The 24,951-nt window shown below is 29.5% G+C and overlaps 4 protein-coding genes across 7 annotated transcripts; 2 read left to right on the forward strand and 2 right to left on the reverse strand.

Moving 5' to 3' along the window:
- Window positions 1–1,586: 1,586 nt before the first annotated feature.
- Window positions 1,587–6,985, reverse strand: LOC109594891 (protein shifted). Of its 4 annotated transcripts, none has more exons than XM_020010151.2 (6): window positions 6,846–6,985; window positions 6,671–6,751; window positions 6,399–6,553; window positions 3,520–3,903; window positions 3,172–3,468; window positions 1,587–2,231 (listed from the first exon to the last, which is right to left on the reverse strand). In XM_020010151.2, exons 3-6 carry the CDS (start codon window positions 6,550–6,552, stop codon window positions 2,011–2,013), a joined length of 1,056 nt encoding a protein of 351 aa, XP_019865710.1. In that variant the 5' UTR covers window position 6,553; window positions 6,671–6,751; window positions 6,846–6,985; the 3' UTR covers window positions 1,587–2,010. The 4 variants fall into 4 exon arrangements, with proteins under 4 accessions (XP_019865710.1, XP_019865709.1, XP_019865707.1 ...); XM_020010150.2 differs by having other exon boundaries at window positions 3,172–3,474; XM_020010148.2 differs by having other exon boundaries at window positions 3,172–3,903.
- Window positions 6,986–7,325: 340 nt separating this feature from the next.
- On the forward strand, window positions 7,326–8,751 carry LOC109594884 (electron transfer flavoprotein subunit alpha, mitochondrial). The gene is made up of 5 exons (XM_020010140.2): window positions 7,326–7,483; window positions 7,544–7,693; window positions 7,747–8,227; window positions 8,286–8,437; window positions 8,495–8,751. The coding sequence occupies exons 1-5, from the start codon at window positions 7,448–7,450 to the stop codon at window positions 8,669–8,671; spliced, it is 996 nt and encodes a 331-aa protein (XP_019865699.2). The 5' UTR covers window positions 7,326–7,447; the 3' UTR covers window positions 8,672–8,751.
- A 47-nt stretch (window positions 8,752–8,798) lies between these two features.
- On the reverse strand, window positions 8,799–10,898 carry LOC109594895 (protein ABHD8). Its single transcript, XM_049965458.1, has 5 exons — window positions 10,234–10,898; window positions 9,930–10,173; window positions 9,570–9,820; window positions 9,124–9,514; window positions 8,799–9,071 (listed from the first exon to the last, which is right to left on the reverse strand). Exons 1-5 carry the CDS (start codon window positions 10,608–10,610, stop codon window positions 8,958–8,960), a joined length of 1,377 nt encoding a protein of 458 aa, XP_049821415.1. The 5' UTR covers window positions 10,611–10,898; the 3' UTR covers window positions 8,799–8,957.
- Window positions 10,899–13,974: 3,076 nt separating this feature from the next.
- LOC109594888 (COP9 signalosome complex subunit 2) lies at window positions 13,975–16,214 on the forward strand. The gene is made up of 8 exons (XM_020010146.2): window positions 13,975–14,130; window positions 14,211–14,405; window positions 14,467–14,592; window positions 14,646–14,988; window positions 15,048–15,186; window positions 15,237–15,427; window positions 15,481–15,622; window positions 15,680–16,214. The coding sequence occupies exons 1-8, from the start codon at window positions 14,077–14,079 to the stop codon at window positions 15,822–15,824; spliced, it is 1,335 nt and encodes a 444-aa protein (XP_019865705.1). The 5' UTR covers window positions 13,975–14,076; the 3' UTR covers window positions 15,825–16,214.
- Window positions 16,215–24,951: the final 8,737 nt, after the last annotated feature.

Genomic DNA, 24,951 nt, shown 5'->3' on the forward strand with positions numbered 1-24,951 from the left:
TACTCAAGACGACATCTGACAGTTAAGCTGTATATGCTAAAAAATCACAGGCACGTGATAATTCACAGATACCTGTAAGAGATGCAATCATTTGTCTACTAGATGTCTTTGAAGCAATACACAATTAATGGGTATATTGTACAAAAACCATAGAGAATAATATAATAGAATATTACCATAGACAATGTTTAAAAATGAGCAACTATTATAGGATTTTGTTGTCTATAAATAACTATTAGTGTTTTATTATTTATAATATATAAAGTAAACGGGATAATTTTTCAGAATATCAGATAATTACTTAATATATTAGTTCTAACGATTACTTTCATTTTTATAGCCAAAAAAGTTCAATTTCTGTTACATCATTCTCAAAAATTTTTTACATATTTCACATTTTACTTAATTACTTATTATTTTAACTTATTTTTTATTAATTTAAATATTTAAATATTAAATATATCTTTTTTTATTTTTTTAATTTCAGAAAGTATTATAGTTCAAAATATCAATTAATTTTATATTTAAAGATAAAAAAAATCAATTTTTTCTGTTTACAATAATAGCCTCAGTAATACATTTTTAAAGATATTTTAACAAGCACTAATATACGGTAGGACAAGTCCATACGATCAAAATCCATACAATCATTTTCCATACGATCAATATCCATACGATCAAAGTCCAATCGATCATTTTCCATACGATCAAAATCCATACGATCAATATCCATACGATCAAAATCCATATGATCAGTTTCCATACGATTAAAATAAATACGATCAATTTCCGTACGATTAAAATCCATACGATCAATTTCCTAGCGATTAAAATCCATACTGATTAAATTACATAGTTTCACTTTAATAACCTTCTAGATTTTTATTTTTTTACTAATATCCTGAAAAATCATTAAAAAAGTAAAAATAAAAAATTTCTAATTCTTCCTGGATTCCCAAAAAATTATTAAAAACGTAAAAATCACTAAAAATATAGTTTTTATTATCTCAAAAATCTTAATTCTAAAAAAGGAGGAACGTTTGAAAAAAAATAATTATATTTCTTTATTATTTAAAATTATATGCTCTAACTGCTCCCAAATTTTGCCCACTCATTTCATTAAATATTATATAAAATAAGAATAATCATTTAAATTAAAAAATAAATAAATTTTAAATATCAAACTTGTCAATTTGGTTCAATATTATTTTACTGACAAACAAAATAAATAAATATTTAATATTTATTTTTTGAAATATTCATATTTTTTAAATATTTTCTTGTCTCAACATTGTGTGAAATTTAAATCAATTAATACAATAAAATGTTTTTATTTATTATGATTTTTTTCATGGATTATTATTTTTAAAAATAAAGTAAAATTAGCCTTATTTAAACATTTTAATGTTGTTGGTGCAAGTCCACATACAAATAATTATAATGAATTGCAACGTGAAGTAAGTTTCACAGATTTTAATTATTTTAAATAATCTTATATTACGTGTACAGATTTAAAAAGGATTTTATAATCAAAATAAGTTCTTAATAATATGCCAATTCAACAAATTTAATAAAAGAAACATCAGTTTTTGTGAATACCATTTATTCATATCAAAAATACTTTCGTAATTAACATTATTATCACAAGCAAAAACATACAACATAATAAACATGAGTTACAATATTTCGAAATTATTCACAAGTCAAAATCCATATACAAATTTATTACAATAAAATGCATTTGTTCAGTAGAAGCTATTTTAACTTGATTAAAACTTAACATTAATACTAAATTTGGCATATCGTCAACGTATAAAATTATTGTCATGAACAAAATTTGTTCCCAATTGAATTACATAACTAATGAGATTCCTAAAACAATTTTGAGTATTATATATACGAATAAGCCTCTCTCTTATTGCATTGTGAACTTATACTACATACATAGTACATATAAAAATAAGATATATAAAAATAAAAAAAAAACTGGCCAAACGGCAAAACTGCGTATTATATCTGCTTGCTGTGGTGGCACAACCTACCGTACCAACCCGAGTCGCAGACGCAAGCATCGTCGACGCACGTGCCGTGCTTGCACACCAGCTTGCAGTTGCTTCTGTGCGGTTTGGCCCTACCTATTTCGCAGTGGTCGCCCTTAAATCCTCTGGGGCATTTGCACTTGTTCACCGCCTTGCACTTGCCGCCGTTCAGACAAGGGATTATACAACGAGCTGGAACATTAAATTTATATCAAATTTCAACATCTTTTAATTTTTTATATTAGTATTTCGTATTATTTATTCAGATACACTGCTAAAATATTAATTTACTATTGTTCATTCATAGAATATTATAAAAAGTACTATTTTCTTATTCTATACAATGTTACATATATTTTTCTAAAATGAGTTGGACATAAATATACAAACTTTAATTTTGAAAAGGATTTTTAATGATTAAATCAGTTTTATTTAATTTAATTTTAACACTTTGTGTAATATCTTTTTTGTTTTATAATTTTGGCCCAAACTTTTTGTGTAGTTTTGTCCTTCTAGTATGTAGTATATAAGCAGAACCATCATTTTTTATAAATTAAATTTAGACTCGTCACTAAAGAACTACTCGTCTCCACTGTTCTGTGGTCCAGTGAATCCTAAGCAAGTCAAAATTGGACTTTCACATTTTTAGTAGAAACCAGGGTTTTTCTTGTAGATCTGGAGTCAAATAAACCCCCATCCATTAACCATCTTCCCACAGTTCTTGAACTAAATTCAGCAAGTCCCATTTCCTCCAGGTTGACTTTAATTTCAGTTGACTATATGATTGGACTATTTTTTGACATTCGAATTATCCAGTTATCGAATTTATCTCAAGTTTTTCGAACTTAGACAAGTTTTTTCGTAGCTACCACTTGACCAGTTCTTCTAAATTTTTTAATAATATGGGAGACGATTGACTTATTTAGCCGTAAACTCTTAGCCATCTCTTCTTGTTCCTCTCAGTCTTGGGAAGGCCGAATTATAATTTTTCTTACAGTTTCACTTCAACTAATGATTAAATAATTATAATAAGCAAAAAACAGCTAGTAAATAATCCATTTAAATTCACAATGAAAGACCATAAAGTACAAAATTAGATTGTTCAGTTGCATAATAGGCAACAAATACTCACAGAATTCGCAGTGGGGTCCGTAGTACCCCTTGGAGCACTCGCACGTGTCCTTCTGTACGCACTTCCCGCCATTGAGGCACTTCTGATTGCATATACCGCCCTCGCAGTGCCTGCCCTGGAAACCGGGCGGGCAGCTGCAGACGCCGGGTGCGGTGCAGTTGCCGCCGTTCATGCACTGCGGATAGCACAGGGCGGTGCGACAGTACTGGCCCATGTAGCCCTCCTGGCACTGGCATATCTTTTCGTGGTTGCACCAGCCCTGGTTGGCACACTTCTTGTCGCATTCGGGATCCGGGCCTGAAACTTTAACGTTAAAATTCGTTAAATCAAAGATATTTGGGGGCTCACTTCTCTGTGCGCACTCCTTGCGCAGCTTCAGTCTTAGGGGAGTGCCGGTCAGGGGTTTGCCTTTCTTTTCGATCAGCAGTCCTATGCCGAACTTGGCGATGCCCGAGTTGTTGCCCAGACACGGGAGGAATATGCTGAATTCCTTGGGCTTTTTGGGCACTCGTCCTTTGGTTTTGATCGAGATTAGGGGGGCTTGGAGTATGCTTTCGTCGTAGGATTGGAGACGGTCGAAGTTGTAGTGGTACTTTTTACCACCGGCTTTCCATGTGAAGTTCACGTAGCTCACTTCCGACGGAATGACTGGCAGGTGCTTTTCGAAATTCGGGTCCAGAATGTAAGGCAACACATTCCCGTTTGCTATTGCGTAGATTTCCATGGGAAAACCTGAATAAAAACATTGTTTAATGGGACAATTAACACGAGTTCTGAGACAAATTTAAAGGTTGGTTGTTTTATTACACAAGTTTGTTTGGTTTCTTTTTAAGATGTGATGTAAATATGTAAAATAATAATTAAATGCGAAAATCCGACCAATAGATTTGCGGTTTAAAGTGACAAACATATCATAAATATGTGGTTTTGTGATAAAACTTACAAAGGATCATAAAATATAATTAAACACGTAACGCAAATACGTATTGCATAACTCAAATTGAACGAATCAAAGAAAAAAGCGAGGAAAACAAGTTTTTATTTTAATTAATTCGTCTTTGACCTAATTTTTAATGTAGCAACTTATCCAACATGCAATTAGCGTTTTGTTTTTGGAAGAACAATTTAAATTTTCAACTGTTAATTCCAGTAGTAAATAAAATCTTCTTTTTCTCTCTATTTTCTGTGGCACTGAATATTTTTTAAAACCATTAGGCTTTTCATATTCTTTGCACAATTAAGAAACAAAGGTACTCTTGATAAATTTTGATTATCACAGCTCTTTTTAAGATATTTCAGTTTTAATGTTTAAAGAATATTAATACAAAATTAATAGGTATGATATGAAATAATCTCAGATTGTATTTATGCTTGTATTTGTATTTGTAACAAGTAGATACCACTAAAATAATGTACACAAATTCTGAATATGTTGATATGGTATTATCTCTGGATATGTAATGTCATGTAAGCGCACGTGCTGCTGTAAAACGATATGCAGAAAAATAGGAATGGAAGAAATTTATCTAATTACATAACCTTTCTTGGAGAATTGTAAAACAAAAACAGCTGCATTGGTACTATTATCGACAAGCCAAGATATTGTTTCAAACATTAAAACTGAAATATCCCAAAAACGACCGTGATAATGAAAATTAATCAAGGGTATCTTTTTTATAAATTGAGCAAAGATTATGAACAACTTAATAGTTTTAAAAAATATACAATGGGGTAGAAAATAAGGCGAGGAAAAGAGATCCCCCCAAAATCTACGATACTGTATTATTATGGTAAAAGTTTATTAAATTTAATTCTAGTTATGTACTTTATGATAATACCAAATTTAAACATGATTAAAAATAGAAAGTACCTAAACAAAATACTTTTAATTTATTTGTCCTGTTTATTAAAATAAAATGGTTTTCTGGCATTTTCAAAAAATAAAAATGTGGAAAAAAGTATGGAATATTCAATTCATATAAAATTAAGAATAACTCAAATATTTCACTATTTTATGACATAATCTTCGACTTCTATCACTGTTTGTTAATTTTTATGCATAGAATTTATCAGTCTCAGCTATGTGTCAAAAGAAATTTGTTGCAACTGTTCCTGGATGGTTTGAAGAAGTTCTTGTTTGCTTTTGATGTCTTTTTTTTGGATGCGACAGTTTAATACTTCCCAAAGGTGCTCAATAGGATTTAGATTGAGGGAATATGATGGCTATTCAAGTACAGTTAAGTTTTTCATTAAAAACCACTCTTTAATAATTTTTGACGTGTGTTTGGCCTCTCTTCTTTGGCAAATGGAAACATGGTGTTTTGCAGTATTGAAAACGATCCATTTTTGAATCAAGAGATCAAGAATATCATTCCTTTGAAACAGCAAAGTAATATTTGATGTTTTTGCCACGTCACATTGCGTTGGGCCACTTTCTCAAAGTTTAACCATTCTTTTCCTAAATTGAAGTAAACGAGTTCAGGCATTACTATGTTGAAACCAACTGAAAATGTTAAGAATTTAAGTATAACTGACCGCAGATAAAATAATATTCCATACTTTTTTCCAAGTCAAAAACCTATCCATTAAAAAGACCTAAACATAAACTAAACACTGTATATATATTTTTTAATTAATAAATAATATTAGATTATATACTATCAAAAATAATCTGTCTGCCATCCTTATTACATTCTTGGCATCATTACAAGTTTATGATTTATACATGTTATCACCTTATATGTAATAAACTTTATGGTTTTAATTTTTAAAAATAAAATGCATCTAAACAAAAATTATTTTTCCAGTTCATAAAAATAGACTTTTCAAAAAATATATCGAAGTGAATGATTTGTTTGTGAATAAATACTGAAATCTAGAAAACAGTTGGCTCTTTATTATATTTTTACTAAAATATTTTATCCAACAGTTAATTTTATAAAAGTACTTTAATTTGTATTGTCTTTCACATTATATTCCTGTCAGGTTTTATTATTTTAACAATTTTATTTTTAGATATTTTATGAATTTGGACTGCCAGCAATTGATATCTTTCCAACTCCAAAATGTTTTCAAAGAGTAAAATTTATTATTTTGTTCATAATTGAACATTTTTGCCAAGAATATTAATAAAAATATTTTATTATCTATAATAGTTGTATTTAATTAAACAATTACCAGATAACCATGTTTAATTTGCCCACTATAACAAAAAATTAAAAACTTACCACTGAACATTTTGACTTGCTTTTCATCAATCCAAAGTGCCAAATCCCCATTGTTCCTTGGATCATTTTTCTCATTACGAGACAGCACAGATGTTAGCACAGATATAAACACAACTATAATTGAGTTCCACATTGCAGATTTCTTAAATTGCATTCTAAAAATTTTATTTTAACCAGTTAATTAAGAGCAATTGAAGTAAGCATCTGCTAAAAAGCAAGCAAGCCTTTAACAGACAAAGCAATATACAATTTTGGATCACAAGAAGTCATACCATTAATATTATTTATCATCCTTTGTATTTCTTTAGCTTATTTCAAGCAGCTTAAAAGAAAAGCAACATTCCATTGGAGGCCTATAAAATAAAAGCATGTAAAAAGCCCGTTTAGCGCCGTAGCAAATATTAGTATAAAAAAGTTTAACCTAAAACTGTTATGAATTTAACTTACTTGATGCTATTTATTTGTTCCTTCCGTTTACTTTAACACCATATCAACAACTAAGTTAAAATAAATGCATATTTCACATATAAAACCACACAATTATTTGCATAAACTGTTTTATTTATATTTACATAAGTGACTCTTTATTTACATACTATGCCTCTTCTTCTTCTTCTTCTTTGTTCAATCAAATTTTTTTATGCTGCGGACGTTACAATAATTTTACAAAAATTTTAACTCAAAAAATAAATTTACTTTTATACTTTATAGTTTATTACACTTAAAACAACTTAATGTAATTGTTATATTATTATCCAGCTTATTTTTAAATATAAGTTTATTAACAAAGTTGGTTTTAAAACTGATTTATGATACCCATAATTAACAAAACTCAAAAAAATTATATTATTATATTTTACATTTAATATATAAATATTTAATTAAAAATACAAAGTAGAAATTTGTTATACATTTTATTACTTCAGCTATGCGTAATTAGATGTCTCTTGTACAGTGATAGGTTATCTGTGTAATTGTTTTTCGTTGGATCTTGCACTTTGACCGAGGAACTGTGATTTTACTTCAGTTTTGGTTTTTGAGTTATAATAATGTTTTCGAAAACATCTCGCCAAATTACTGCACAGGTTTGCAAAATTCCTCCCAGTTAATGAACTTTATACTAATATCACAATGTTAATTTTTAGTTCAGCCAGTTGAAAAGGCTGCAGAGCACTTTGATCATAGCTGAGCACGACAACAACGGCCTACTACCCATAACTCAAAATGCCATCACCGCTGCCAAAAAGCTTGGAGGAGACATTTCTGTACTTGTAGCTGGAACAAAATGTGGACCTGTAAGTGAACCACTATGGTCTTACGAGCATGTTAATTCAGTGACACCTTACAGGCATCCCAAGCCGTGGCGAAAGCCAGCGGAGTCTCCAAAGTCCTCGTCGCCGAGGGTGAGGCCTTCAAGGGCTTCACTGCCGAAAGCTTAACACCCCTCATCTTGGCTGCCCAAAAGAAAAACAACTACACTCACATTGTAGCTGGTGCTTCGGCCTTTGGAAAAGCCCTGCTACCCAGAGTGGCTGCCAAATTGGACGTCTCCCCCGTTTCTGACGTAATCGGCATCAAATCAGCTGATACTTTCGTCCGCAGCATCTATGCAGGCAATGCCATCCAAACATTGACTGCCAAGGATGCAGTTAAGGTTTTGAGTGTGAGAGGTACGAGCTTTGAAGCTGACAAATTGGAGGGTGGCTCAGCCGCCACTGAGACCCTCCCTGCTGATGGCTGTGCCACTGACTTGACGGTCTTCCTCAGCCAGGAATTGAGCAAGTCCGACAGGCCTGAGCTCACCAGTGCCAAAGTTGTTGTTTCTGGAGGTAAAATTCTTTTGCCTTATGTAAGAAAATGGATGATAAAATGAGTTGTTTTCTTTAGGACGTGGTCTGAAGTCTGGGGATAACTTCAAGCTCTTGTACGATCTTGCTGACAAGCTTAAGGCTGCAGTTGGTGCCTCCCGTGCTGCTGTGGATGCCGGTTTCGTTCCGAATGATCTACAAGTTGGTCAAACCGGAAAGATCGTTGCTCCCGTAAGTATTTCGTTCAAACCATACCTCAATGTGTATTAATTGTACTTTTTTCTAAAGGATCTATACATTGCTGTTGGTATTTCTGGTGCCATCCAACATTTGGCTGGTATGAAGGATAGTAAAACTATTGTAGCCATCAATAAGGACCCTGAGGCGCCTATTTTCCAAGTCGCCGATTATGGTTTGGTCGCTGATTTGTTCAAGGCAGTTCCTGAACTTACTGGAAAATTGTAAATACTTTTGTTGATTTGTAGTCCAATATATATTTTTACAGTTTTTTGAAATATTTATATTAAACGAATTTTATTACATAATTTTTGTTTTATTTCTGGGAAAATGGGGCCAATAAAGCTACCAGCAGTATAGAAATATACTTATTCATTTATTTAGTAAATAAATATTAAAGTCTTAGTCGAAAATACTGTAAAGATTAAAAACCGGGACGGATATGTTACATTCGAGTAAAAACGAATCACAAAATAATCTTGTGTTTCTGAAATACAAATACTGAGTTTGGCAATTACGTCCACCAGTCCAAAAAACATAAGATCATATGGTTGAGGTGTTCTGGGGTGTCCAACATCGCCATGTGTCCAGCATTCGGTATTAATTCCAAGAAAGCCCTTGGAATGGTCTGAAACAGCTCAAATAAACACACAGGAAACAATCCAAGGCCAGAAACTCACCCTTTCCATTTCGCACTGCTGCACTAACGTAACTTTTTGATCCTGCAAGCCGTGCACCAGCAACGTTGGCACTAAAATTCTTCTGTGGAAGGCTGCATCGCCTTGAGGCCACTGTTGGCCGTTAGCTATGTACTTTAGAACGTGTCCCGGAATTGAGTTGCACTCAACGTCAAGACACGGGTTGAAATGTTTGCCTCTGGATGAGTAGAAGAAGCTCCTCTTCAAGCCGCAAAAGAACAACGGGCTGAAGAGGGTGTAAACGCAGCCGAAGGGGCTGATTTCGTTCTCGCTTACCGGAGCTGCCAGAGGTGTCGGTCCACCTCCACTGATGAGTATTAATTGTGATATCTGTGAGGTTCTTTGTTGATACAAGGCTGTAGCTAAACTACACCTGGAAAGTTATTTAATTTATTATAATTTAGACGTTCTTGGAGTATAAAAGGTACCCGTATGAGTGGCCAATAATAATGCACTTCCTCTTTTCATCCACACTCATGTAATGATCAAAAATCGTCAAAAGTTGGACGAGAAGGCTCTCAAATGTGTACAAACAGGCTTTATCAGGTGCTGAGCTGAAGCCATGTCCCAGCATGTCTGGAGCTATGACTTCAAAGTTCCTGGTGGTTAAGGCGTTTATTAATACAGACCAAACATCAGCAGACACTCCAATTCCATGTAATAACAATATGAGAGGTTTCTATAACGCAAATATTTACGAAAAATTATTCATATATGTACAAGGTGTTTTGATGATTTATTATCACTTCATGAAACAAAGAAACGTTCTAATCACTAAATAAACTCACTTTTTGCACCTTTTTATGTGTACACTGCTTTTTGTCGGATTCCTTGTTTTTCTTTCTCAAAGTAACACCACTAAACTCTTCTTCTGTCATTTCGAAAGCCAAATTAATGTTGCCAGACTTGCCATTTTTGTTGTTTTTGGACATGTAGTACTCTTGGAATGCCTCAAAAAATGTCTCTTGTATCAATCGATCAACGAATGTTTCCACATTTACTATTTTTGTAGGCTTATCCAGATTTAATGCACTAGAAACAAATTAATTTAATTAATAGGGATTATAAATTTAAATTATTATTATTACATACCTTTCCCTTACATTCTCCACTGTCGGCTGGTTTGAGATAATTGAATACCTCATGGACCTCCTGAACGAACAGTTGCAGTGCCCAATTTTGAGTGGCTTGTTCCATTTCGTGAACCAGTACTCCTCAGACAAAGAATTCCTTTTGGACCCTCCGATCCTGAATGACTCCCTTATGGGTGCCCTCCTAGTGTTGTCCGGCTTAATATGAATCACCCTAATGTTAAACTTCCTATCAATCACAATGAACTCGGAGTTTTCCGGGGCGATGGGATCAGCTGGATAAATCTGATGTCCCAAGTTAAGCAACGACACAAAATTTCGCCAGGAAATCACCGCCTTTGGCACACAACCAGTGTTTGAAAACGCGTCCTCGGTCATATTTCAAATTGTGACGCTCATGTTAATCTTTGATTAAATAATAACTCAGCCCACACTTAATTTGCTTCTTCACACAGATTAATTTAATGTACTTGCCAGAATTCCGCATGGTTTCTAATCAAATACGTAATGCATACGCCTGCATTGACATTAATATTCAAATTGACAGCGGCGATTTAATATTATTCAGTTAAAAATTCATGTTGTCGGAACTATTTAACACATACTTCTATTGTTTACCGTTTGAAATTATTAAGTGCAGGGACGGAGTAGGCATTTTTCAGGACCGGTGCGGACTATGACGCGCCGGTTTCTAATGCCTGTAAATGGATTGTTCGTGTTTACACGTTTTTCGTTTTAGGCGGTTTTGCCAAGAAAAAAGGAGATATTTGCTGTAAATGGCATAGTCAACAAGTTATTAACATTTTTAACGTTTGTCATTTGTTTTTATATCGAATGCAATATTTTATTTTTATGTTTGTTTTAAAATGTTTGTGAAAGTCTTTCATTAGATAAAATTTAAATGACTATGGAATTTTATTATTAATTTTAATATAATTTATCAGCAGATGATGTTGCCATGCAGTTCCATAGACAAAAAATTCCCGTTTACAAGGTGGCCCATCTAAAATGTTTCATCAAGGTATTGTTGGCATTTCAACCATTTGAAACAATAAAAACATATTTTACACCAAATATCTTCACTACCCTTTGAAAATAAAAGAGATGGTCAGCAAAATAATGTATTCATTTCTTTACTTCACGTTAGCCAATCAAATTTTTATTATTTATTAATTTATTAACCACTTCAATGGCATTTCTTATGTTAATAAATTCTTTTGTGTTAGTACTGGTTGATGCCATATTGTAATAAATAAGAAATGCAGTATTAAAAAATTGTCCATAATTGAATCCACCAGACACATAATGAAGTAATTTTTGTAGCTGAAAAATCGGTGATGTTCGCGATTTTCGTTTATGTCGGTATTTAGAGTTATCTCATTGGCTAGAGACACGCCTCAGCTTCCCCACCATTGAAACAATAGCTCGATTTCAAAGCGCATGCCCAAATGTTGAACCAAAATTGGCTTATGAAACGAATTGGCGCGAATTCAAAAGTGCTTCTGGAGAATGCCACAAAATATTCATTGAAATTTTATATAAAACCCTTCTACCTTTATTTAAATATTAAGTTACATTCTAATTTAAAAAATAAAAACTTAAAATGTATTTTTAATATTAACGTTGTCAATAAAATAATTTTCATAAAAGGGGCACTCACTTTGAGGAATGGAGACATCATTAATTTTATTATATATATATATATATATATATATATATATATATATATATATATGGTAAAGTTGCAGAATCGGTCACTCTAAGGAACATTATCTAGCGCATGCGTCGTGAGGCGCTGATTTCGCGCTTCTTGAACATTTTGAAGTGCAGTGTTGTCGGTTTGCAACGGTCAAAATATCCAAATCATTTTTTATGGTTGAATTATTGTTGTGTTGTTGTGTATGTATTATACTTTTTATTTTTTTGGTAAGTATATTATTTCTTCTAATTTGATGATTATTGCTCATTATTAAAATATTATACTTTACAGATTATATTCTCATGGCGTTTTTAAAAACAATATATTATTCCTATTCTTCTGCTAATTACTTTCTTAATTTATTTGTATGCTCATTTAATATATTTTACTTTATAGATCTTTCTCATTTTTAAAATATTTTACTTTTATTCCTTTAGTAAGATTATTTTTAATTTGTTAGCAGTCATATTTTAAGTTATCTTACTTTATAGATTATTTGTGTGCTGCATTTATTATTTTTTTTGTACAATCTTAATTTATTGATACGGGTCGTTAATTAATTAATATATTTTACTATATAGATAATTGTATTGTATTTAATTAAAAATGTTTTTAATTTTTATTATTTTTTAATTTATTCCAATTTATTAATCAATTTATACTATATTTGCATTGAACAATTTTTTTCGAGTTACATAGACCATGACTGTTCCTCGGAAGATCTGTTTCCATCGTACCTTCACGAATTCATATGGAGAAATAAATTTAAAAATCATAATATGTTTATGAGCATTTTAAATTGTATTAGGGAGTATATCCAGTGGAATAGATTTTTTTGTTTTAATTGATTTTGTTTTTTATTATAAAATATATAAATATATCTTTTTTGTTAATTTTATATTAATGTTGTAAATTTACCTAATTTACCTTTGAAAATTTACCTAATTATTTAATAAAGAACTTTTAATTAGATAGTTAAACTACCAAAGAAATATAGAGTAAATAAAAAATGAATATACTAATTAATAAAGTGATTTGAATTTTATCTCTTTTCGAATTCAACCACATAAATAATATAAGTCATACATGAAAAACATAATAAATTACATATATATTTTTCTAAAAATCATTTCTCTACATATTTCGTTAAAAATGAAATCTGGCAACTATGCTGTCTAAAATCTCCGAAACAGACGATTTCAAATCCAGTTGACGCATGCGCTACAAATATTCCTTAGAGTGACCGATTCTGCAACTTTACCATATATATATATATATATATATATATATATATATATATATATATATATATATTTAGATTATTAAACTAATGTTTAACTCTCAGTATATATACAAATATATATTTTTGTTCGAATTTGACAAATTATTTTTTCAACAATGAAATATGTATTTATAAACAAAATGTCTTGTTTTTTGATCCAATTTTTAGAGATGAAAATTGAAGAAACAAACTAGCAAATTTTTTATAGCAAATCTAACAACACCACTGGATTAAGCACCCTCGGAAATGGGCATATTCGAAATTTCATAAAACAATTTTGCATAATTAAAATTCTGAAAATTAAAAATCATTCTTTTTATGAATTTATTTCTTTAATTAAGTAGTCTATGGAATAAACAGTCCAAAATAGCACAAATTATCGTATTTTTCATCGTTTAGGTTTTGATGACATTTTGTCCATAAGTACATATTTTCATCCTTTATAATTGAAAAAAAAATTGTTAAAATCGGACAAAAAATGAGTATATCCACCCAAATGGGCCACACTGTATATTATAAGTATTCTTTAGATATTGTGTAAATAGAATCGTAAATAATAAAAATGAGATAACAAAATATCACTTTAATTTTAAAATAATATTTTTAATTTAATTTAAATAATTTCCAATTAGAATTCAAAAATAATTAGATTCAGTAGATCATTGATATAAAATTCTATGACTTCTATGTCTATGGTTGTGATTGTAACCACTATTGTGTGGTTTTATGTGTGTACGAAAGTTGGCAATATTGACGGTTTTGGCCGAGGCCACTGGTTCTGTTTGTATGAATTTCGGCACTGCGATTTAAAGTTTTTTAACTATTATTTTAGAAGCCCGAGGAAACCGAAAACAATTATAAAAATGTCAGATGGCGAGGATGATTTCATGTGCGACGATGAAGAAGACTACGGACTCGTAAGTACAACATAAACATTGCTAACCTCAAAGTTTAATTGACATTCGGCCAAATAAACATTCAATCGTAAATATTTCAGGAATACTCCGAGGACAGCAATTCAGAACCCGATGTAGATTTAGAAAATCAATATTACAATAGTAAGGCGCTGAAAGAAGAGGAACCCAGGGCTGCTTTGACTTCATTTCAGAAAGTGTTGGAGCTCGAAAGTGGAGAGAAAGGAGAATGGGGTTTCAAAGCCTTAAAACAAATGATTAAAATTAATTTTAAATTGGTACTTAGTTGGTTTTATAAGCACTTGCTGTTTTATTAATTGATTTTATGCTTAATTTCAGGCGAATTTTGAAGAAATGATGTGTCGCTATAAGCAATTGTTAACATACATTAAAAGTGCAGTTACTAGAAACCATAGTGAAAAGTCCATTAATTCAATATTAGATTATATTTCCACATCCAGAAATGTATGTACACCGATCCTTATATTATCAAAACCCCTATAGCACATAATTTTTAGATGGAACTGCTGCAAAACTTCTATGAGACTACACTAGAAGCACTCAAAGATGCTAAAAATGATAGGCTGTGGTTTAAGACAAATACTAAACTTGGAAAACTTTATTATGATAGAGGAGATTTTAATAAGCTAGCCAAAATTCTGAAACAGCTACATCAGTCTTGCCAGACGGATGATGGAGAGGATGATTTAAAGAAGGGTACACAACTGTTGGAAATCTATGCCTTGGAAATACAAATGTACACTGCTCAGAAGAACAATAAGAAACTGAAAACTCTTTATGAGCAGTCCTTACATATTAAATCAGCAATTCCTCATCCGCTCATCATGGGTGTAATTAGGGGTAAGTTCATCTTTATACTACACAGTTTACTTAAGTAACTGATCGATGTTTTACTCCAGAATGTGGCGGTAAAATGCATCTCCGCGAGGGTGAATTCGAGAAGGCCCACACGGATTTCTTTGAGGCCTTTAAAAACTACGACGAATCAGGTAGTCCAAGGCGAACGACCTGCCTTAAATATTTGGTCCTTGCCAATATGTGAGTATTTTTAATCATGTTTTGAGCATTTTCTGACTTTTTGTTCATAGGTTAATGAAATCGGGGATTAATCCGTTCGATTCTCAGGAAGCCAAGCCTTATAAGAATGACTCGGAAATTCTCGCAATGACTAACCTGGTCAATGCTTATCAAACTAATGATATTAATGAATTTGAATCCATTTTAAAACAAAATAGGCAGAATATTATGGATGATCCATTTATTAGAGAGCACATTGAAGGTAGTATAATAGACATTAATTGGGTCACCAATGAGTAATTATGAATATTTTAGATTTACTCAGGAATATACGAACCCAGGTTTTGATAAAATTAATAAAACCATATACTAGAATTCAAATTCCCTTTATATCCAATGAGCTGAACATAGATGTGTCAGAAGTAGAAAGTTTGTTAGTCTCCTGTATCTTAGACAAGTATGTTTTTTACACCCAGTATTGAACAAGACGTATTATTACTGTTGTTTGTTTTAGTACAATACAAGGACGGATAGATCAAGTAAATCAAGTACTATTTTTGGATAGGACAACTATAAATTCAGCAAGATACAATGCCTTAGACCGATGGACAAACCAATTGAACACACTACACATGTCTATTGTCAACAAAATGGCTTAATTCTCCTCGTTAATTAACATTGTTTTGACCTGTTTGAGTGAAGAACATTTACATATTTTAAATTATGTTAAACTTTAATTGTATTTGTGAATGTCAATTGGTCTAAAATAAAAATCGATAATTTCAGGTCCGCTTCTGAGCTTTAACTATTTAAACAATAAAGACACTATTTCTTCTATTTAAAAAAAAGAGATGGTGGACCAGGAATTTACGATTTTTATTTCGTGCTGAAGTTTTATCGTTTTCCTTGAATTGTGAGAGCGCTTGGCGCATCTCAAAGTCTGCACAGTGCAGGCTAGTAATTAACATGTCTGATCCTACTTTTGAATTAATATCCAAAACTTATTGTCTTATATATTTTCTAAATAAATATGTTATAAATAAACAAAACTATGATTTTACTCATTAGAAAACATTCCTTATAATTATTGGGCGAAGGAAATGTGTGTACAGGATATCATATAAGTATTTTAAAAAGGAGCATGTACCAAATTAATATTTATAAATTAATCCTTATAAGAAATATAATATTACATGAATAAAACATTTATTTCTTACACAAAGGAGGAATATGTTTTAATTTTTTTTCAGGTCACTCAATCATAATAATTCGTTAAAATTGATGAATACGCCACGTAAATATTACGACGGAAGTTTCATTACATTTCATTGCCCTAATAACGTCATTTTACGTGAAATAGACTTTGCTTTTATCATGAAATTTATTAAGGAATCGAATTTGTTTAAAACTTATAATTAGCATTAGCAAAATTCAAAGAGAAAAATATCAGTGAGCAATTTTTTATAAGACGAAACACAGCGGTTTAATTTCAAAAGAGCTGGGAACATTTTAGTTCTTTTTAATGTAAAATGGTCTTTTTCATTTTCAATTTGTCGGGATAAATAATTACGAAACAACTCGGTGAAATTGCTAATACAAAACGATTTTGCTACTTCACTTCACAGGATTCCCCTTCTTTATACAGGTCTTAGTTAAGTTTTGACAGGTTTTTGTAATCTCCTAAATCTGTTACAGTATTACTTCATTTCCTTGCTGTGTACAAAATTCCAGCTTCTGCCGAGTGACAGAAATTGAACACTCTTATGGTATTATAAATTACATGTATACCCACACTTATGAATATCATTTTGGGGGAAAGGCAGGAAAGGCGTGAGAAAGGTTACGCATAATTTTATCTGAATTGTTAAACATATTCTGAAAATGGATTATGTTGTCTAACGATAAATTTGTTTCGTAAATAAATAATACCTCTTTAACATACAGTAGTGTCTAAAATGTTAAATATTTTGGTCATAAATCTTTTATTGAATGTGAACTGTCGAAATAACATTAATTCACTATTGTTGTTTTATGCACCAATATAAAAATTACTATATACTTATTTTATAAAATGTTGATTAAATCTGTTATTTAATTTAACATTAACACTTTGTATAATATCCATTTTATTTATAATTTTGGCCCCTATGCAATTATAAACATTATAGGCATTGTCATACAATTTATGTTGTACACCTCATATTTTTAATATATTTTAATAATTTCATAACTCAAAAAACTGATATTAGGCATTCTCACATACATACCCGGAGTAAATTCAGGAATCCTAGCTGCAAACCTGTGGATGGTGGAGTTGAGAAGTATATTGTACGACTTCTTTCACACTTTTATGAGAATTCCATAAACTTCCTATTGTTTTTCTTTATAGAAATGTTAAAATTTTTATTATAACAGTAGTGATAAAACAAAACCCTTTCAAGAACTGTAAAACATTTTATAACCTCTTAAGCCAATTAAAATCGGAATTGCACAGTGGAATTTGGCAATTCTCAGAGTATGTTTGTTGCTCTGATAACATCTCTTTTTATGCCGCGTGATTTTTTTCTTTTTGTAGGGCCATGACAGTGTTTTTATTCTATACAAAGCCCGAGCTTTATGGGTCCGTAAAATACCCTTAACAGTCTTAATATTTAATAGAAAAAAGCTTAAAGCAGTTCCTTGAATATAAAATGCACGAATATCGGATAGATTAAATTTGATTGTCCTTCTTTTGGATAATTGACAATCCACGGTTATTTCCGTTGTGTGTCGTTGAGTACATGATTTTTCATCTTACGAATTCACTTTCTCGCAGTATCCCCTACATGATTCTATGCTAAACAAAATTTGAAAGGGATCGCCGGAATAGGAAAAAAGGATCATTTCATTTCAGTTTGTGTAAAAGCCCATGTGTTTCTGACATGGAATGGCGACACCTGTAACTTGTAGATATGTGCTGATGTTGATATAAACGGTCCGCCGTTTATACTTTCAATAAATAAAAACCTCACACTTTATTTTTTATTTATGTTGCCTCTTAGAAAGATACGTGGAACGTATATATGTAATTGTGTTATTTTTTCATGTCATTTATCTGACACTAAAATTGTATCAATCTTCATAAAGATAAATAAATAATAATGTTACCCGCACGTATATTCCTGTGAATCATACGAATATACTCTTAATACAATTTATGTTATACCATACATTTTCTGATATACACTTTTCTCCTCTTCAAATCTACCTATTAACATTTTTGTTCCGCTTTTTCATCAATAGTTAAACATGGTAGCCAATATATCCGAAGAGAATACGTTAATGTTAACGTTAAAGTGATTTTTTTGTTTTGAATTAAAAATATTTAATTATATATCTTTTAGATAACAGTTTATGTTTGATAAAATATATTATTGGACCCAATATCATAGGATTAAAATTAATTTCTAAATTTTAAAAATATCTATTAGGGTATATTAAATGACGAAAAAATAAATAATGCTCTCAGATTTTACAAATAATACACAAAATAATATTAAACTGTTTTGTTTAAACAAATGTTATTGTTTTATGTAATTAAAAATATTATAGACATCAAAAATAGACATTCAGTTATAATAATTCAATTTCCTAACAAAATTTCCATTAAAAATATATATATATATATATAAATAATAATATAATAATAAATAAATATAAATGAATGAAATGTATTGTATTGTAATGATAAAAATATTAAAATACATACAACTAAGTCTTAAGCAACAAAGTAAGTAACAATTCCTTTTCTTAACTGAAAGTCTTAATCACAATTTTTATCATTTGAAATTGCTTAACTTAAAAATATGTCTCAAAGGTTCATTTTTTAATATTAATAATATTTTTAATAAAAATTTTGAAGGGAAATCAATTGAAATTAAAAATAAATGTTTTTTTTTTCAAAAAATTTTAAAAAGTGTGGTCAAGTTTTACTATTTTCGGGAATACAATTAAGTTAATTACTTGTTAAATCTAAAAATATTAGATTATTTATAGTTATTTGCCTTCTAATATAAATCACTAGATGTTTTTTGTCATTTGAAATTGTTTAACTTAGATATATGTTTAACAATTTTGCTTAATTAAATATTTTTCATAGATATTTTAAAGAGAAATCAAGTGAAATTAAAAATAAATGCATTTTTTCAAAAAATTTTAAAAAGTGTGGTAAAGTTTTACTATTTCGGGGAATGCAATTAAGTTAATTACTTGTTAAATCTGAAAATATTAGATTTTTTATAGTTATTTGCCTTCTAATATAAATCACTAGATGTTTTTTGTCATTTGAAACTGTTTAACTTAGATATATGTTTCTTAATTTTGTTTAATTAAATATTTTTCATAGAAATTTTGAAGAGAAATCAAGTGAAATTAAAAATAAATGCATTTTTTCAAAAAAAGTGTGGTAAAGTTTTTCTATTTTCGGGAATAGAATTAGGTTAATTACTTGTTAAAGTCGAAAAATATTAGAATTTTTATAGCTATTTGACTTTTTGATATTTTTATCTTTTGAGACAACTTAAACTGAAAAACAAGCTTTAAAAAGTAATTTAATTCCAAATATATCATAAAGTTTGACTTCGATTTTCAGTGTAGATATTTATACTGCAGCATCAGTATTAATTTTGCACACGACAAAAATAGACTAAGGCACTGTTTAAAATTAACAAATGTAATTCAGTTGTTAGATATTGTTTTCGCATGGCAACCTGCCAATAAACATTTTATCCAATAATTTACCGTGCAAGAAAGAACTTAAAGCCATTCGAGATGTCTTTCAAACATTACCTTTTGAATTAAAATTAGTCCTTTATTTTCAGACTTGCTTTCTTTTAGTGCACGCTTTAACAGGAAAGCGACCTAATACGTATAAAGAACACACGTACGACGAAGCAGGAAAATTGTGCAGCATTTCAAATCTACATATGTACAAATTAAAGGCAAGCACAAATTTAAATATTCTCGTTTTACCTTCGGTATAATAAAAAACAAATTGCATAAAATAATAATACGGTTTCAAAACTTATTATCCATCAATAATAGTCGGACGTTATTGGAGTAATCTTCGTCTTATGTTAATGTGAAGTTCGTTAATTGCTTCGAGACACTATAGATTCATGTTTGATCCAGGTCGATGATTATTGTTTATATCCCTTAGTTGTGCTCCCGATATTCCGTTTAATTTCGTATCAAACGGGCACAAACAGTAGCATAATAGATTATTAAGCATTTCTGTAGATATGCAAAATCTGCAAATTAATCAGCAACGTTTTAATCTTGTTTAAACATATTCGCAATATCACAAATCACTTAATTATCAGTTTTACGTTATTTATTAAGTTCACTGGACCACTTAATTCGATTATTCTTTCGCTCCGTTTCACTAAACAGAAGGATTTGCTTAATTTGCTAAGCGTCTGGTAAATAAATAAAAGATGACGTTTTATGTTGTCAGTCAATATTTTCATAATTTATGTTGCCATAGTTTATCATTTGCACAACACACACCACAGATAGTAAATATTTTTAATTTTTATAATTTTGTAACTAACAAATATTAATCGATAATAATATTTCATGTCTTCTTAATCTCTTTTATTTAATTTCCCTTTTCTATGAAAAATATTTAATTAAACTAAATTTTGAAACATATTTCTAAATCAAACAGTTTCAAATGATAAAGAATGTTTAGTGATTCATATTAGAAGGTAAATAAATAACTGTAAAAATAATTATAAAAGTAATTTATCTAATCATACCCCCAAAATAGAAAAACTTTATCTTAAATTTTAAAATTTTGGCATATTTCATTTGGTTTCTCATTAAAATTTTTATGAAAAATATTTAATTAAACATATTTGTAAATAAAACAGTTTCAAATGATAAAAAATATTTAAACATTTATATTATAATGATAATAACTATAAATTATTTAATATTTACAGATTTAACAAGTAATTAATAAAATTGTATAATCAAAATAGAAAAACTTACCTCAATTTTTGGTGAGAAAACATATTTACATTTAATTTCATTTGGTTTCTCATCAAAATTTCTATAAAAAATATTTAATTAAACCAAATTTTGAAACATATTTTCAAATCAAACAGTTTCAAATGATAAAATATATCTAGTGATTTATATTAGAAAGCAAATAACTTTAAAAAATCTAATATTTTTAGATTTAACAAGTAATTTATCTAATTGTACTCCCAAAATAGAAAAACTGTATCTCAATTTTTAAAATTTTGGTAAGAAAACATATTTATCTTTAATCTCATTTGATTTCTCATCCAAATTTTTATGAAAAATATTTAATTTAACATATTTCTAAACAAAAAAGTTTCAAATGATGAATAATATCTAATCATTTATTTTAGAACGAAAATAACTATAAAATATTTAATATTTTCAAATTTAATAAGTAATTAACCGAATTATATTCTAAAAATAGAAAAATTTTTAAAATTTTGTGAGAAAACATATTAATTTTTGATTTCATTTGATTTCCCATAAAAATTTTAATGAATAATATTTAATTAAACCAAATTTTGAAATATAATTCTGAGCCAAATAATTTCAAATCATAAAAAATCCATATTTGAACAACGAAACACAGTTTCAAAATATAAAATACCGAATACCCAAAATTTATTAATTAATTAATTATTAAAATTAATTAAAATTGAACACAAAATATTATGTTAAATTGAACTAATCATTTAAGTGTCTTCAAGAAATAAATGTCCTAGTCTCATTTTATGATGTTTTATTGTTTTTATTCACTCTCATTATAATTTCTATAGATGGAAAATATTTAATTAAATAAGTTTTAAATAAGACACACTTCTGAATAAAACAGGTTCAAAGTGATTATAAAAGAAAGCATCAACTTTTATATTTAAAAAGTAACAAATAAATAATTTTCTTGCTTGTAAAGGGTATTTAATATTTATCTAAATAATATTTATTTGATTGCATATAATGAAAGTAATTTTAAATGTAAAGGTAATGCTTGAAAGACATCTCCAACGGTTTTAAGTTCTTTCTTGCTCGATGAATTATAGGATAAAATGTTTATTGGCAAGTTGCCATGCGAAAACAGTGTCAAACAACTGAATTACAGTTGTTAATTTTAAACAGTTCCTTAGTCTATTTTTGTCGTATGCAAAATTGATAATGGTGCTGCAGCATAGGTATCCAGATTGCAGATCGGTTCTCACGAGGCCAAACTTTGGACGTAATGAAAAATTTGAATTAGGGGATATTTAAAAATGAAGTAAGTCCTTAAAAGGTACAAGTTTCCTTACTTTATTTAAAGGCATTATTCATCAGGTTGGCAGTTCTCTTTTAGATGCTTCTTTTGTTTTATTCATGAAAGAAAGCCACGCGACAGCAGACAGGTAACTATTGAACTAAAGTACACTAAGGCCTTAGCGGAGGGAGACACATACACTTCTATTTGTAAATTGTTTTTTTTCGTCGCCATATTCGTGTGATTGCAACGCACACATCTTATCCCTTCCGAGTCCTTTAAAACTTTAACCATTGTCCATTTTTCAGCCACGACCAAGTGCATGCATATGCATTTACGTCGCGCATTCTCATAAATCACCATAAAACGTCCACTTTTTCCATTTTAAAAATCACATACCATAACTAAATATTGACTTCCGCAATTCGAGCGGCGACCGCGTAAATTATTTATCCAATAGAATTTAAACATGCCCGTCTTTTTTCCCAGTTAGAGGCTTTTACGTTTATGTACGCACAATTCGTTGGTTTTGTTATTAACGCGAGTCTCATTCATCCTGTTCCCAGACAGATACAGGGCTTAATAAAACTGAAAGCAACCACCGTGAAGGAATAAAACGTCAACGGAAAAGAAAAAAAGGCCAACGTACCGGCAATTTGAGACATATTGCTTGGAGATGGTGAACTAAACAAGCTTCAACTGTATTAACTTCCCCTGGTAAAAAATAATGTTTTTGGATATGTCGCTTGTAATTAAGACAATTACTTGAGACGAAAAAATCGCTGACACTTATTTGACGTCGTAAAAATTGATCGTGCCCTTAAATATGTACAATTTTATGCGGGCCATATTAAATTCGTTTGTTGCAGAATTTTATTACTACAGGTATCGCATTTATTTATTCATGGGAAATTGATGAAATCCATAATAATAAATTCATGAATATAAAAATCGTTAAAAACATGTTTTATATATAATATTTGAAAAATTTAGGGGAAATCGTGTATAAATAAAATTATCCTACTAGTCGAGAAAAACAAACATGTATTTGAATAATATTGTTTGGTACAATATATTAACTTGAATGCAACTGGTCAAACTAATTTTATTCTTTAAAAAGTTGTGTACTTTCTTATTTTTCAATGGACAAAATTATATCAATTTCTTACTTTATAGTCTTTCACTGCTCTCAGTGAGTTTAAATAGATTATTTACTAAAAGTCTTTTGTTTATTATAATTATTTAATCACTATTCGAAGTGAAAATGTCAGAAAAATTATAATAAGCTTTACCAAGACTGACAGAAACAAGACTGATGAGTTATAGTGAGTCTAAATTTAATTTATAAAAAAATGATGGTTCTGCTTATGTTGAATGTCTTACAGGGACAAAACTACACAAAAAGTGTGTTATATCCACAATGAAACATGGTGGTGGTCCAATTATGCTATGGGGATGCTTCAATTCTTCTGTCGTAGACCCCCTTAGATTGATTTATGTACAGGGATATATTAAACAACAATTTGCTTCCATATATTGTAGAAATGATGCTCTTAATAACAGTTTCAAAATGAAACCGATCCCAAACACAAATCCAAAATTGTAAAGCATTGGTTAAAACATTAATGCATGGACGTTTTGTCTTGTCCATCCCAATTTCCAGACATCAACCCTATAGAAAACATGGGAGATCACTTTTATAACCAAATTCAAAATTTTACAAATTTAAATGAACTCATTACAACAATTCAAGAAGCTTGAAGGAACATAGACTTGTTGTATATTCGAAAAAAGGTCAAGTCTATGCCAGGAGAATGGGCCAAAATAATAAAACAAAAAGGATATTATTTAGGACACAGATTTAATCATTAAAAATCCCTCTCAAAATTAAAGTTTCTATATCTATGTTTATCTCAATTCAGAAAAATATATGTAACATTTTTATAATACTCTATAAAACAACAAAAATAAATTAATATTAATTTAACAGTTCACATTAACAACAGTTGTGGCTAAAATATTTATCACTTTAGAAAGTTGCCATAATAATGACCACTACTGTAAATACAAGTTTTAAATCAAATATGTAATAATAATGGGATAGATCTATAAAAATCCTATTAGTAAAAATATTTTAAATTTATTTTAAATAAATTTTAAAAACATACTCCTTATTATAAAAGTTAAAACAAAACTAACTGATATTTTTATGTTATATTAAAAAGTTTAATTTTATTATAAATCTTGTTGTTTTCAGATGTAACAAACAAATACTCAATTTAAACTATTCAAATTAAAAATTACTACTTTTTGAGTAGTTAGTGTATTAAAATATGATAATTTGAATTAATACTCACTACATCTGGTTCTTTTGATTGGTATGAGTGGTTTTAAGTCAAGATTTTATGAATATCTGAGCAAATTTCCTGAAATATTTCACTCGAATTAAATATGAGGCGTTTAATTATAAGAGTAAATAATATAAAATATAA

The sequence above is a fragment of the Aethina tumida genome, chromosome 1, assembly GCF_024364675.1.
Source record: "Aethina tumida isolate Nest 87 chromosome 1, icAetTumi1.1, whole genome shotgun sequence".
Classification (NCBI taxonomy): domain Eukaryota; kingdom Metazoa; phylum Arthropoda; class Insecta; order Coleoptera; family Nitidulidae; genus Aethina; species Aethina tumida.

Excerpts from the sequence above, each read along its gene's own strand:
- LOC109594891 (XM_020010149.2), bottom strand. The coding sequence starts at position 6,552 with ATGCAATTTAAGAAATCTGCAATGTGGAACTCAATTATAGTTGTGTTT. Across the intron at positions 3,904-6,398 it reads GCAAGTCAAAATGTTCAGTG|GTTTTCCCATGGAAATCTAC; the intron begins GTAAGTTTTTAA and ends GTTTTTATTCAG. Across the intron at positions 2,232-3,171 it reads CGGACCCCACTGCGAATTCT|CTCGTTGTATAATCCCTTGT; the intron begins GTGAGTATTTGT and ends TTAATGTTCCAG.
- LOC109594884 (XM_020010140.2), top strand. The coding sequence starts at position 7,448 with ATGTTTTCGAAAACATCTCGCCAAATTACTGCACAG. Across the intron at positions 7,694-7,746 it reads CTGGAACAAAATGTGGACCT|GCATCCCAAGCCGTGGCGAA; the intron begins GTAAGTGAACCA and ends GACACCTTACAG. Across the intron at positions 8,438-8,494 it reads CCGGAAAGATCGTTGCTCCC|GATCTATACATTGCTGTTGG; the intron begins GTAAGTATTTCG and ends TTTTTTCTAAAG.
- LOC109594895 (XM_049965458.1), bottom strand. The coding sequence starts at position 10,610 with ATGACCGAGGACGCGTTTTCAAACACTGGTTGTGTGCCAAAGGCGGTG. Across the intron at positions 9,515-9,569 it reads ATTATTGGCCACTCATACGG|GTGTAGTTTAGCTACAGCCT; the intron begins GTACCTTTTATA and ends ATAACTTTCCAG. Across the intron at positions 9,072-9,123 it reads AGCAGTGCGAAATGGAAAGG|ACCATTCCAAGGGCTTTCTT; the intron begins GTGAGTTTCTGG and ends GAGCTGTTTCAG.
- LOC109594888 (XM_020010146.2), top strand. The coding sequence starts at position 14,077 with ATGTCAGATGGCGAGGATGATTTCATGTGCGACGATGAAGAAGACTAC. Across the intron at positions 14,989-15,047 it reads CATCATGGGTGTAATTAGGG|AATGTGGCGGTAAAATGCAT; the intron begins GTAAGTTCATCT and ends GTTTTACTCCAG. Across the intron at positions 15,187-15,236 it reads TATTTGGTCCTTGCCAATAT|GTTAATGAAATCGGGGATTA; the intron begins GTGAGTATTTTT and ends TTTTGTTCATAG.